Genomic DNA, 15,174 nt, shown 5'->3' with positions numbered 1-15,174 from the left:
ACCCTGGAGTGCCTTAAATCTAGAATTGTTTCTTACCCTAGCCATGGGCCCGCTGATTGTTGCCCTGCCAAATGCTGTCTCCTTTGATACGTATTTGGATAGGATTCAAAATAGAAACAAGGATTCCTGTGTGTCTGTGTTTTTTCCACTCTTTACTTGAGCTGCTCTGATGGGTTTCTTTTTTAAAAAGATATGATTGATCTTAACTGAGTGATAGCAGTCATCTATCACATCGAGGCTAGCAATGGTTACTGTGATGTCACTAAAATTGCCGAGAAGCCTGGCTATTTCATAAACATTCACTCTATCCCTTGGATGACCTGTGCAGAAGAAAGTGTCAGCAATTCTTATTCATCTAAAAATTTCTGCTTCATACGAACCAAGGGCACTGGTTCCTTTACTGGTAGAAATGCTTAAGTACTTGGCTTGAATATCAGAAAATAACTTGGAAGTATATTTATGTCTTCCATTTTAAGTCATCTACAGCTGTCTGTATTGCATCATGTAAATCAAGTTTTCTCACTTTACTGTTTATCCATTTCCCCCAAATACCTAGACACCAGACTATGATTTATCAAAACAAAACACAACACAACTCAACTGAGTGAATTTGAAGATCTAATTGGCTTTATGAAGCAATTCCTGAATCAGGCAGCGCCCCATCTAGCAAGTAGCGATGGTCCTAAAAGTTGCACAAAATGGAAGGTTTTTATGGGAAGGAGGGTGGGGCAAGAAGTTCTTAGCAAAAGAACAGAAGGGATTATTTTCAGGCCAAGATGTCTTTTTTACCGGGTGGGGGGGGGGGGGGGGGGAGGGGGGGGGTGTGGAGTTGGGTGTCTTTAGCAGGTATTTTTTATCATGGAGATAACCTCTCTAGTGCAAGAAATTTCAGATTGACTGTGAAAAGATCTTATTCCCAGGTAGGTTGAAAGTATGAAGTCTGGGTTTGCCGTCCTGGGGGGCAAATGTCTCCATGTAGGGCTTTTTTTTCCTCCCCTTTTCTTTTTAACAGATTAAAATGAGAAAAGTAAGGTATTGGATTTACATCTTGAGAATTATCAATTGTTACTCTCGCTTTATAGATTTTCATTGCAGACGTGTTGCTTTGTTGAATATGGTGAATTCAGGGTATTTGTCTCTAATTCCTTGTTTTAAGCATAACCATGAAAGAGGATGAATGTGCAGAGCCACTTTAGAATAAAAACAGTGCAGGTGCTCAACTAACAGAATCTGCACTCAGCATCACTCACGCACCCTTTGGCTGAGTTTCACACTTCTCTTATGTTTATTTTTTATTTATTTTTAATTTTTTTTTTTAACGTTTATTTATTTTTGAGACAGAGAGAGACACAGCATGAACAGGGGAGGGGCAGAGAGAGAGGGAGACACAGAATCGGAAGCCAGCTCCAGGCTCTGAGCCATCAGCCCAGAGCCTGACGCGGGGCTCGAACTCGCGGACCTCGAGATTGTGACCTGAGCCGAAGTCGGACGCTCAACCGACTGAGCCACCCAGGCGCCCCTCTCTTATGTTTAAAGTGCTGCTTTCTTTGATGTCTCCAACAGTGCTGCTCAGAGATCCCTTTGTAAAACCAATTCTCACCATTTCATTTCAGTTCTTGCAGAAGCTGAATACCTCCTCTTGGGAAAGCCCGGCCATGTAGCACTAAGCAACAATACAGTATCGGTGGGTTTCCAGTATGTCAGTGGGGCTAATGGGACGCTGAGGAATGTATCTATCCTGTTGTTGGAGGCCAACACCAATCAGACTGTTACCACCAAATACCTCCTGACCAACCAGTCCCGGGGAACACTGGAGTTCGAATGCTTCTACTTCAAGGAGGCGGGGGACTACTGGTTCACCATGACTCCAGAAGCGGCAGACAACAGCACTCCAGTCCACCTGTGGGAGCAAAGTGCCTTTCTCAAGGTGGAATGGCCTGTCTTTCATGTTGACCTGAATAGGACATCCAGGGCAGCGGAAGGCACCTTCCAGGTGGGACTTTTTACCAGTCAACCACTGTGCTCATTCCCTGCGGACCAACCTGACATCTTGGTGGATGTCATCTTTACCAACAGTCTTCCCGAGGCAAGAACGAGTCCAGGACAGCCGCTGGAGATAAGAACCAGCAAGAGGACACAACTCTCTCAAGGTCAGTGGGTTGAGTTTGGCTGTGCACCCGTGGGGCCGGAAGCCTACGTCACTGTGGTGCTGAAGCTGCTCGGCCAAGACTCGGTCATTACCTCCACGGGACCCATTGACCTGGCCCAGAAATTTGGATACAAACTGGTGACGGTGCCGGAACTCACGTGTGAGTCGGCAGTGGAGGTGATGGTGCTGCCTCCCCCGTGCGTCTTCGTCCAGGGAGTGATCGGGGTCTTCAAGGAGGCCCCCAGACGCCCTGGGGAAGGGACCATTCGGCTGGCTGAAAACAGCCTGACCTTGGGAGAGAGGAGAACAGTATTCAACTGCACTTTATTTGACATGGGGAGGAATAAATACTGCTTTGACTTTGGCGTTTCAAGCAGAAGCCATTTTTCCACAAAGGAGAGGGAGTGCATGCTAATCCAGAGAAACATAGGTTCGTATTGAGATTTTGTTTTTAAGTTTATTTATTTATTTTGAGAGAGAGCATGTGCGCGCAAGGTGCGGAGGGACAGGGGGAGAGAGAGAGAGAGAGAGAGATAGAGAGAGAGTGAGTTCCAAGCAGGCTCCGCACTGTCAGCACGGAGCCTGATGTGGGGCTTGAACTCACAAACCACAAGATCATGACCTGAGCTGAAGTCCGTTGCTTAACCGAAAGGGCCGCCTAGGCCTCCAGGTTGGTATTGAGATTTCAAAAAATTTGTAATCAAACTGGTGCATTCATGCAGTCAAAATTATTATTTTGAATTTAGGTGAGCTGTACCATCGTTGTTATGGTTCCCTTCTCATAATGTCGCAAATGGCATTGTCCATCCTTATCTGAAAAACTAGGAGTAATGATAAGCAGACCCAGCTCCCTGCTTACCTCTCTAGGTCTCAGTTTCCCCACTAGTAAAACAGGGATAATAATGGTTTCTGCCTCAGAGTTGTGAGAATTCAGTGAAATACATGTGCATGGTTCTCTGCATTGTGCCTGGCATATAGGGACCAGGTGCTTCCAATAAACCTTAGCTGCTGTGCATTATAGTTAAAAAAGTTATATTATTACATCATATGGCAAATCCATGGCAGGGAAGAGCAGAATTCAAAGCTAAATCTCAAATTGTATGTAGTTAACTTCTGGCTTCCTCTAGCGGATCATGTCTCTTTACTGTTACATCTTTCATTCACAGGAATGAGTTTCTTTAGAAGTGAGATTTCAAAGCAAGATTTCCCAAAAGTTCAGATTCTAAATTCTTTGCATAATGCCCTACCTAATCACAAAGAAGTGGGGCTATTACCATTCCATCCATGCCCCATGCTCCTCTTTGCATTTCTTTTCCTTTTCCTGGGTGCAGGCCTGGTCTTGGCAAGAGAATCATCCGGCAGGGATTGTCCCGTTTGCTTACGTCTTCATCCCCGCTAAGCTCCATGCACCCTGACGGCCCAAGCGTCTGTCTGTCTTTGGAACCCCAAGTGTTTCTTGCTCCAAATTCACCCACTTTCTCTCCTTGGAAACTCATTTCCTTTGACTTTCTCTGCACCCTGTGGTCACTTCTCTGCTTGCACTTACCTCTCTGTCCAGCCTAGATTCTATGGCCCGTTTCATCTCTCTCCTACCAATACCTGAAACTCCTGTGCCCTGTTATCCTTCTGATGCACAAATCCAGCTGCCTGCCCACTGCATGGAGGCTGGACGAGAAGGTCACACCCGGGAGACAGGGGCACTGTGAGTGGGTTGCACCTCCCTCCTCAGCCGGGCCCACCATACTACCCTGGCCGGCGCTGCTCCCATTCTCTAGAACACCGCCCCCTCCGACCTCAACCCCTGCCCCATGGCTGACTCTCAGAGCTGAGTTTGTCTCCTGCCACACAGGGCAGCTGGCAGCCATCTGGTACGAGCCACCTCACCCTCCCACTAAAATATCTGTGCGCCTGCAGCCATCGGTCCTCCTTTGTCACCACCGTGGAAGAAGTGTCACTCCTCCAGTGCGAGGTCAACCTTGCCCTCTGCTGTGGACCCCAGTGTCTTTGCTCATATCAGGAATCCTCTGTTAATCCTGATCCCCTCTCCCTCTTCTGTCTCTAACTGTCCCTTGATGGGCTTCTCCCCAACAGTTTTGAAATATGCTTAATTCTCTTATCTAAAAATACAGCCAACACCACCCCTCATCCCCTGGTTCTCCCCCACATAATACCGTCTTTCTCTCTCCTTCCTTTTGTAGCCCAGGTTCTTGAAAAAGTCACCTATACACTGCGGTGTATTTCCACACCTCACGTGCACTTTTCAGCCCACGTCTAAGCCACACTCCTCCCCTGAAAGTGCTCTCACTAAAGCAGCCAGTGGATGACTTCCAAGGTCCCAAAACCCAGGGGTGCTTTGCAGCCTGTGTCTTCATTGACCTTGATTCCGTGACCTCACACTCGCCTCGCTTACCTCCCACCTGCCTGGCTGTTCCTTCATGGTCTCCTTCGCCTGCCAGTTCTACCACCTGGTCTCATCCATTAACCATTGGACTTCCTCGCCTTTTTTTTTTTTTTTTTAATGTTAATTTTTGAGAGAGAGACAGAGCGTGAGTGGGGGAGGGGCAGAGAGAGAGACACACAGAATCCAAAGGAGGCTCCACTCTGAGCTGTCATGAGAGAATCCGATGGGGGGCTTGAACTCACAAACCATGAGATCATGACCCGAGCCAAAGTCGGACACTTAACCGACTGAGCCACCCAGGCGCCCCTGGACTTCTGCGCCTTATACTATTTACACACCCACTAGGTGATTACCATCCTGATGCCAGTGACTCCAGACTGGCATCCCTCCCCTGCATCTAAGTGCTGCTGCACAGCTGTCACCCCTCACGGGTCTCCCATCTCTCTCAAAAGCCACATACCTAGAATTCGACTCATCATCTTACCCCCTAAACCTGCTCCTCGGTAAGGCCTCCGCCACCCCTTTCATTGTTCAGACCGGTAGCCCAGGAGTCTTCCTCTTCTCCTTCACCTCCTATAAGTAATAAATCACCAAGTCCTATGAGTTTTGTCTCCTCGGTGTCTGAATCTCTCCACGTCTCCCCAATTCTGCAGATACCACTTGGTTTAAACCTCTGTCATCCCTTAGCTAACCTATTGCAACAGATTCCTAATCGATTCCAGCTCCCTCCGCTGTCCACTTCGTTCTCTCACTGCAGCCAGAGAGATTATGTAAAACTCAGGTCTGCTGAGGTTGTTCCCCCGCTTAAAATCAAACTGTCAGTCACCTCACTGGATATGAGGATGAGAATCCGCAGGGCCCTCTGTGGCCGGGCTGCCCAACCCACAGTCACTATCCCTGGGCGGGAGCCTCCTCCCGCCTTCACCTGGTTGACGTTAACCTGTCTCCCAAGTCCTCACTTGGGTCACTCTTCCTTGACCCCAGACTTGCTAAATTCCATTGCCGTAAGCTGGCACGGCATCCTTCATTCCTCTTTCATGGCATTGATCATTTCTGTCGTGGTTTGTTCAGTGTCTTTCTCCCCCCGCCCTCAGCCTTATGCCCACCCTCACTCTCATGGGGGAAGCTCATTTGGTGGGAAAAGCCAACTTGCGCTGCCATGAAGCTATTTATGATATTTATTTGGCCCACTTAGTAGGCCTGGCACTTTAATAGCTGTTCAATACATGTTTTATTCAAGTGAAAATTGAATGCAAATGTGGCCGGTCCAGATATTAGCATAGAAAAATTATATTAAGCTAATTTAATCATTCAAGCTACACTTGCCTTTTCAAAAGAAGTTAAGAGAAAAAAAAGTCTAATTGAATTTAGTGGAAACAAACCAAGGGATATAAAGACATTTGAGCCATTTGATTAGAAACACTGGGAGCAGGAGGTCTACCTTGTGGTTCTCCCAGCTGTTGGCGTTCCCGCTGATTCTTCTGCTCGTTTAAAGACTGAGTTTTCCCCACAGCAGCAGGGAGAAGACACTGGAGAGGGGCAGAAGGAAGGAGTGGTTCTCTGAGGTTCCAGCCTGAGGGTGGCGAAGGGCTCCCTATGGGGCTGCAGCAACCAGACACAACTGGCCACCAGGGCTGGACGCAATACCTGGAGGGACTAATGCTCCTGGAGACTCCAGGAGTGTGGCTCCGACTCCGGCTAATCACTGACATTTATGCTAGTAATGGGGACCTCAGTGCCTTCTCTGGTTTTAGTATAAAAAATGTATGACTGAATCGAGTTCTCTTCTTTTCATTTTCCACTTAAATTGGCAGCTGACTTTTTTTTTTTTTTTTTTTGGTAAATAGTATCATTTAGGGACCCCATTGAACCCACCATGACTTGTGTGAGCTGCTGCCTCCACTGAATTTCTTACTAGTTCCTTTGGACAATGGAGTAATGTGTTTGACATGTTTGTCTCTTTTTCCAAATATATCTTCAGACCTGAAGATAGTAAGTAAATAACAGTTTACAGGAAATGCAAAATAGATGTGCTGCATTTAAACCAAAAATTATTTATGATCTTCATTAATCCTACTTGGTGTGAATGTTCATATTTTTCTCTGCAGAAATGTTAATGTGTTTGGCTATGGGATGCTGCCTGAGATCCTGGTAGGGGAGTGTTAGTAATCTTGGCATAGCACTATAATAACTTACAAAAATAAGTTGAGAAATCCTAAATTCTGAACACATCTGCCCAACATCCCGTTTCAGACGGGAGTATATAAATTTAGGGTAAAAGTTGATAATGAATGATAGAGGATATGAAGTCATAGTCACATAATTTTTTTTAACTTAGGGTTTTTTTTGGTAAATAAAAAGTGTATATATTTATAGTTTCCTTGATAATTTAATTTTTAGGCCATCTTCTTGTTTCTGTGATTAAATGGTATGGTTTTTCTTTCATAATGACTGAACAAGAGCTTTTTACCAAGGACAGAACTATCAACCCTGTCAGTTCCTTCCTGTTTGCACGTTGTGCATTATCTTTAATTCTCCGCCAGAATCTTTTTTAAGCTACTTGTCCACTTTGGGAGTTAGTTTACCTAAAGCTAGAAAATACAGTTGTAAAAATTCATGTAAGTAGACCCCTAGATGCTGCACTACTCCATATTCTTTGAAAGTGAATGAATATGTAAATCCTTCCAAGAATAAACTCTTCTTTTGGGATTCCTTAGGAATATCCTGTAGGATATCTGACATCCTGTGTGCGATCATCTGACATAATAAAGCTAATGTTTATATAGTGATTACTTTGTAACCAGGCACTGTTCTGAGTGATTTATAAATATTAACCTGTTTAATCTTCATAACAACCCTATTAGGTAGGCTTATAATTTTGTCAATTTTATAGGTGAAGAAATAGAAGCACAAAATAAGTAACTTGCCTGAGCTCAATTGACGGTTAAGTGGCTTAACCACTACTGATGGTTGACTGGCTTTTACCCTTATTCTTCACTGCCTCCCATATAATCAACTGTCAATTCATGTATTAAATAATGTAAAATGTTTAAATTGAAAAAAGTTATACTATTTTCTCATCTCACTGGCTTGTCTTGTGCTGTCCACCCCTCTTGAAACACACATAACCCACTTTGGAACCCACAAGCATGATTTGGCCGATATAAACGAGCCTTGTTCTGTGCACAGAGAGTCTGAACTGCTTATCCAGGTGCCTTTGCTCCATCTATTGCTTTTAGTTACTCTTGTCTAGAGAATTTCTTTTCTTTCTTTCTTTCTTTTTTTTTTTTAAAGCTAATGTCTTTTTTTTTAATGTTTATTTTTTAAATTTATTAAAGAGAGAGAGCACAAGTGGGAGAGGGGCAGAGAAAGAGGGAGAAAGAAAATCCCTAGAAGGCTTTGCACTGTCATCGCAGAGCCTGATGTGAGCCCACTGTGGGGCTTGAGCCCACAAACTGTGAGATCATGACCTGAGCTGAAACCAAGAGTCAGATGCTCAACTGACTGAGCCACCCAGGCGCCCCTAAAGAACTTTTTTTATAAGCGTGTTTTGTTTGGTTGCTTTAGTTTCTTGAGCAAAATGTCTTCCAGTTGTGAATGTTTCGTGGGCTGTATTCTTTCAGATAGTCTTGAGGGGTGGAAACAAATTTCCCTTTTCCTATTCCAGACAAATTTGGCTCATTCAGAATTAATATCCTCTATAGTAGCCTGAAAGGTATTTATGCTGGCCAAACAGGTTTGTTATGTAGTGTGAGTGCATGTATGGACATCTAACCAGGACAAAACAAAACAGCTTTCATTCATGAAAAGTATTTGAAATATTGATCATCTTGCTCTTTATTTCTAAAACACGAACTACATTTATCTAATGACTTTTCATTTAGCCTGGTATTTCCCTCAAAGTTATTGGTAGAAATCTTCAGGGAACAGACAGAATTACTTAAAGCATTAAAAATGTTTGCCTGATTAAATTTGTTAATTGCTTTGATTGATTTCCTATGTTCCTGTTTAATTAATGTGGCTTAAAATTAAAGGACATAAGATGTAGCCTAAATGTTTACTTTTTATTGTTGATTGTCCTACAAACCATGATTTTACTTCCAAGGGAAAAAGATACAACATTTCAAAATGAAAATTGTTTTTATATAATTTATTGTCAAATGGGTTTCCATACAACACCCAATGCTCATCCCAACAAGTGCCTTCCTCAATGCCCATCACCCACTTTTCCCTCTCCCCCACCCCCATCATCCCTCAGTTCTCAGTATCCAAGAGTCTCTTGTGGTTTACCTCCCTCCCTCTCTTGTGGTTTGCCTTTTTTTTTTTCCCTCTTCCCCTCCCCCATGGTCTTCCGCTAAGTTTCTCAAGATCCACAGATGAGTGAAATGAAAACATATGGTATTTGTCTTTCTCTGTCTGGCTTATTTCACTTAACATAATACCCTCCAGTTCCATCCATGTTGCTGCAAATGGCCAGATTTCATTCTTTCTCATTGCCAAGTAGTATTCCATTGTATATATAAACCACATGTTCTTTATCCATTTGTTAGTTGATGGGCAGACATTTAGGCTCTTTCCATAATTTGGCTATTGTTGAAAGTGCTTCTATAAACATGAAATTTTTGACGTTAATATTCATGCTTTTATTAAAACTTTGATTTTTTTTTTCCTGGCCACTACTAGTGGAATTTTTGTTTTTAGTTTGACAAATAACTTTATATATTAAATAAATTATATTTATGTAAAGTAAATGAGAGTTTACAAAAAGATTATTAGCATTTGTAATTCTACCTTTTGTGGTCTTAAATATGAGCATAAGAGAAGGATAAACTATGCACTGACTTAATTTTCAGTTTAGATTTCTCAGTAGTGGAATTCCCAGTTGATTTTTCAAAAATAAATCACCATACTTTCATTCAAAGAGAGTTTAATATGAGAGTCCCAAGGCTTTGCAGGCACGAGGGGCTTAGTGTCTGAATAGCTCTGTAGCTTAAGGACAAAGCTGGCTTATTGTTCTTCCATTTGCGGAGCTGCAGTGTAATCTGGAGACACAGAACCAATATTGTGCTCAGTTGGACCTCTGGATGGAACATAATTACCACACCTCAGTTGATGTTGGTCCAGGATCGTGGTTTGTAATGCTCCCACTCTTGTGAAAATCCCAGAGACTTTTAATTGCTTTAAAGAGCTCATACTCCATGACTCATTTCAAAGATTGCACCACTTGGATTACCTGAGAATGTATCTGCCCTATGTGTTCTTATGTTTTCCTAGTGCTTTATATACCTGTGACTGTATTGAACTTTTGTCCATAAATGATGAAGAAAGACTTTTATGCAGAGGGTGTTTTGGTGCCCAGGGTTGGTATGACCTGGGTCTTGAGGTTGGATGGGTACTGATAGAGAAGGGTCTTAGAACAATTTTTTTTGTAGGAGACTACTTAATTATTCTATCTGGCAGTGATTACATATATGCTTGGAAGAGATGCTTGCATGTGCCAGTCATTAAACTGTTCTGGGAATATTTGGTATGAATTTGAAGCTCTGGTGGTAGGTGCACCCCCATTTAAGATTGTTAAGACTCCTTTCTAGATTAACCCTTTTATCATTATGTAATAATGTCCCTCTTATTCCTGGTAGTATCCCTTGTTCTGCAGTCTACCTTGTCTGATGCTAATATCGTTACTCCAGTTTTCTGTTAATGAATGTTCATGGGTTTAACTTCTCCCAACTGTTAATATTTAACCTATTTATGTATTTAATCTTTAAAGTAAGTTTTTTAGTGAAAAAATTTTTAACTGAGTATAGTTGACACACAATGTTACTTAGTTTCAGGTGTACAACATACATAGTGATTCAACTTCTCTACATGTTATGCTTAGCTCAACACAAGTGTGACTACCATTTGTCACCATATGATGCTATTACAATATCTTTGACTGTTTTCTCTGTGTTGTGCCTTTTATTCCTATGACTTACTCATTTCTTCACTGGAAGCCTGTATTTCTCACTTCCCTTCATCCATTTTTCCCATCTCATCACCCCCTTCCTTCTGGCAACCATCAGGTTGTTTCTGTATTTATACATCTAGTTCTGCTTTTTGTTTGTTTATTCATTTGTTTTTTAGATTCCACATATGAGTGAAATCATATAGTGTTTATTTTTCCCAGTCTGACTTATTTCACTTAGCATAATGCCCTATAGGTCCATCCATATTGGTGCAAATGGCAAGATCTCATCCTTTTTTGTGGATGAGTATTATTCCAGTGTGTGTGTGTATGTGTGTGTGTGTGTGTGTGTGTGTGTACCTACCTTACATCTTTTTTATCCATTCATCTATCAGTGGACACTTTGGTTACTTCCATATCTTGGGTATTGTAAATAATGCTGCAGTAAACATTGGAATGCATATATCTTTTTGAATTAGTGTTTTAAGTGAGTTTCTTTTAAGTAACATATAGTTAGGTCATGCTTTTTTACCCAATCTCACAATCTCTATCTTTTAAGAGGTGTGTTTAGATTATTTATATTTAGTGTAACCATTATATGGTTAGATTAAGATCTGTCATCTTGGTAGTTTTCTGTTTCTTCTGTTCTTTGTTTCTTTTTCCTCATTTCTGCCTTCTTTTGTGTTAATTGAATATTTTTTATGAGTTAGTTTAACCACACTGTTGGTTTATTGTTTATACCTTAAAATGTTTTTTGTGGTTGTCCTGGAGTTTACAATACATATCTTTAATTATTCTTGATCTACCTTTGAGTAATAATGTTTTGCTTCACATGTAGTATAAAGACCTTATTAATATTACACTCCCAATTCATTACTCCCATTCTTTGTGTGATTATTGTCATACATTTTACTTTATATATGCTCTGAATACTATTATTCTTTAGCAGTTATAGTTTAGAGCATTTAAAAATAAGAAAAAATGAGTTTTATTTTTACCTTTATAAATGCCATTTCCAGCACTTTTCAGTTCTTTGTACAGACACAATTTTTTTCTGGTATCCTATTCCTTCTGCCTGAAGGATTTTCTATTAACATTTCTTGTAGTGAGGGTCTGCTGGTAATTAATTTTATTGATTTTTGTTTGTCTAAATCTTTATTTCTCCTTAATTTTTGGAAGAATTTGGGATTGGTCTTTTTTTTTCTTTCATTACTTTAGAGATACTACTCCACTATCCTTGGATTACACGACAAGAAGTCTGCTGTATTTCTCATCTTTATTCTTCCATATACAATGTGTTTGCTCCTTCCACATTCCCTCCTCCTCCCACAGCCTTAAAAGTTTTTTTTGTTTGTTTGTTTGTTTTTATCAGTTTAAATATAGTGTGTCTAACTTCTTTTAGTTTATTTGCTTTTTTGTATTTATTCTGCCTGATGTTTTCTGAGCATCTTGGATAGAGCTTAGTATATCTCATTAATTTTGGAAAATTCTTGGTCATTATTTGATTCTCTTTTTCTCTTCTGGGATTCTAATAACATGAGCAAGAGATTATTTGATATTGTCCCCCAGATCTTGGATATTCCATTCTGTTTTATTCACTCTTTCTTTTTATTTTTTAATTTTTTTATTTTTTAAAAATGTTTTATTTTCAAGAGAGACAGAGACAGAGCGCAAGCAGGGGAGGGCAGAGACAGAGGGAGACACAGAATCTGAAGCAGGCTGAGCATGTCTGCACACAGCCCGACATGGGGCTCAAACCCACGAACCATGAGATCATGACCTGAGCCAAGGTCAGACACTCAAGCAACTGAGCCACCCGGGCACCCCCACTCTCTCTTTTTAATCTTTGTGTCTCAGTTTGAGTGATTTCTATTGACCTATATTAAATTTACTGTTTCTTTCCTCAGTAAGTCTACTTATGAGCATTCTAGAAGGCATTCTTCATCTTTGTTCTGTGTTTTTCATTTCTAGCATTCCATTCACCTCTTCTTAGTTTATAACTCTCTAATGAAAATTTTTATCTATTCATCTTGTTTATCTTTCCACTAAAGTCTTTCATGTTAATCATAGTATTTTAACTTCTCTCTGATAGTTCTAATACCTGGATCACATTTGGGTCTGGTTCTCTTGATTATTTTATTTATTGGTAGTTTTTTTCTTGCTGCTTGTGTGTCTCATAATTTTTGGTTGAAAGTTGCACATCTTATTTAGAACTGTAGACAACAATAAATAGTACTTATGTGGGGAAATGGGCATACCCTATTTTTGCTAGTCCATTAGTGTGGGGATTGGGTCAGTGCACTAAGGAATTAAGCTGTGTTTGGGTTTGTGCTGTTGCTATGGCCCTCCTCAGTACATGATAGAGTTCAGAATTTTCTAATGTTACTTTGCAGTTAGGGTAGGAGTTGGCTTGCCAGGCTTCTCCACCCTCAGCTTTAGGCTTGAGCCTGCACACAAGAGAGGTTGTCATCTGTCGCTCTTGCCCCTGCACTAGCAGTGGGTTGTTATTAGTGATACTTGGAAATTGCTAGCATGGTGCAGGGTAGGGTTTGGGTGATGGGAGCTGGAGAGCTTTTTCTTGTTCCATTTCATCCTTAGTCTTAGATAAATGCTGTGCCCCTGAGTCTCAGGGATGGGGCCTTCTTGATCTTGCCTCTCTTCAGTGGTGGAAGCTCTCTAATAGTCTGGACTCAGTATATTTTCTGCTCCTCTTCAGGGGTGAAAGATTTCCTTCTTTTTGCATTCCTTAGCAGCATTGTGTCTCAACTGGTGCCCTTAAAGTGACAGGGCTGCTGCTTTCCCCCCAGTGGTTGAGGCTTTTGTTGGTAGAGCAGATGGGGAGGAGAATCCACATGAGGTTTGTCTTTCCCACAGTGCCACTCCTTCTATCCTCAGGCCTGAACTAAAAGGAAGGCCCTCTCTGGCCTTGCACTTACCCTCAGTCCTTCTTGTGAGCATTTGATGAGATCCATGAAGAACCTGCAAGTGGGTACAAATTCCCATTGGATATGTGGCTCCCAGGGATTCTATATTCTCATGCTAGCCCACACTAGGCTTCTAGCAGTTCATATGTTTTCAGATGACTTCTTTTCACTAGCTTTTATGAGGCCTGGTATCTATCTCAGGAAGCAAGGTTTGCATCCTGTCTTGCCTTAGAGGAGGCTGTGTTTTCTTCAGGCCATTTGGTTGTCCTGTGACCTTTGCTCTCTGATGAGTTCCAAAAAGGTTAATATTTTGTAAATTATACAGCTTTCCTTTGTTTTAAGGGTGGTTACACACCCTTTCCAGCTTTCTGCATCTTTGGGAATATTTTTATTTACTGACTTTTCAAGGCCTGAGATTTGAGTTTGCTGCTTCATTTGGGTACAGTTAAATTCTGATTCTCAAATGAACTAGCATTAAAAGCATGGCTAATGTCCTTGCAGAAACTTGGGGACTGTGGCAGCCGTGGAGCCAGTGTAGTGCCACGTGTGGGGATGGTGTCAGAGAGCGACGCCGCGTGTGCCTGACTTCCTTCCCCTCCAGACCTGGCTGCCCTGGAATGTCCTCGGAGACCTCCCTGTGTTCCCTGGAGGAGTGTGCTGGTAGGTATGCTTCTTTCTTCGGGAATCTCTCCACAGAGGGACTGTTGAACCTAGACCTGCCTGAAAATCACCAACCTGAGTTCAGAGGTGGACTCATTGACACTCTGTTATTGCTGCTGGCTTTACTAAGGCTATGCTCAGTAGTTTTTCTATGACTGGAAGTAGCTGGCCAGTAAGATGGCGGGGGATTTCACACTATGGAAGACAGGGAAATGACAAGGAAATCATTTTTAAAAATACAAAAATAGGAGGGATGATCTTTTCTTCCTGAGATATTTTTGGTTGTGCTTTTGTTTTCTTATTTATCCTTTACTGCTTCCTGCTAAAATTGTGGAAGAACATGTAAAAAATGCTTTTTCTCATCATCTCAGAGAAGCTCGAGGGGACCATATAGACGGTTATTTGTCAAAATGGGTCAAGTCACCCTGTCTTATCCCTGAATGGCCTTACATTTCCTCTTTATTACCCCTATTCAGGAGGAGAAGGTGGGGAGATTTCTTCTTGTCATCATCTAGAGACTGGCCTTTCTGTCATCCTCTCAGCATCTTGAAGGCATTCGTGGGTGTTCAGTGAGTTTTGATATGAATGGTTTATAGATGTAATGCTGACAAGCTCGGTTAGGTGTGCTTCAGCTTATGGAGTTGAATTCCATTCGTTTGCTACAGGTTACAGTAATACTAATCCTTGTTCTTTCCACACACCATCTCACCTACTGATCTACAAACAGCCCCCCACATTTAATTTGACAGCCTTTGCTTTGGTCCTGACCCTTAGATAAAGTCCTTCTGTCAAGTCCTGACTTCTTCCACTCTCCAATTCCAGGTTAGAAAACCATCCCTAGTTCTTTGTCCCTTAAGATCTGGGGGAGTTAGATTTTTTTCTGTGTTTGGATCTCAGAGCATCTTTAAGCAAAAACCACAGGCACGTGGCAACACCTTGGCCAGTGTCCCCCACATGTGATCTTACAAATTCATTTTTGCTGTCTCATTTTTCCAGCCAGACTTGTTCCCTTTATTCCAGCATCCTGAGGATGTTCTTTCTTCTGATTTCCCTCAGACTTAAGCTCTTCTGCTAGCCCTTAGCCTGCCCCTCT

At 41.8% G+C, this 15,174-nt stretch overlaps 1 protein-coding gene across 2 annotated transcripts in view; it reads left to right on the top strand.

Moving 5' to 3' along the window:
• THSD1 (thrombospondin type 1 domain containing 1) overlaps nt 1-15,174 on the top strand; it is a 29,648-nt gene that overhangs the window by 5,842 nt on the left and 8,632 nt on the right. The window contains exons 2-3 of one of the 2 annotated variants that reach the window (XM_049646861.1): nt 1,614-2,579; nt 13,923-14,081. In XM_049646861.1, the coding sequence (XP_049502818.1) occupies nt 1,614-2,579; nt 13,923-14,081 (1,125 nt within the window). The remainder of the gene's footprint in view (nt 1-1,613; nt 2,580-13,922; nt 14,082-15,174) is intronic. The other variant, XM_049646862.1, reaches the window with a different exon arrangement.

Source organism: Panthera uncia (genome assembly GCF_023721935.1).
Source record: "Panthera uncia isolate 11264 chromosome A1 unlocalized genomic scaffold, Puncia_PCG_1.0 HiC_scaffold_16, whole genome shotgun sequence".
NCBI classification, from domain to species: domain Eukaryota; kingdom Metazoa; phylum Chordata; class Mammalia; order Carnivora; family Felidae; genus Panthera; species Panthera uncia.
This window is presented reverse-complemented; position numbering and strand designations above follow the sequence as displayed.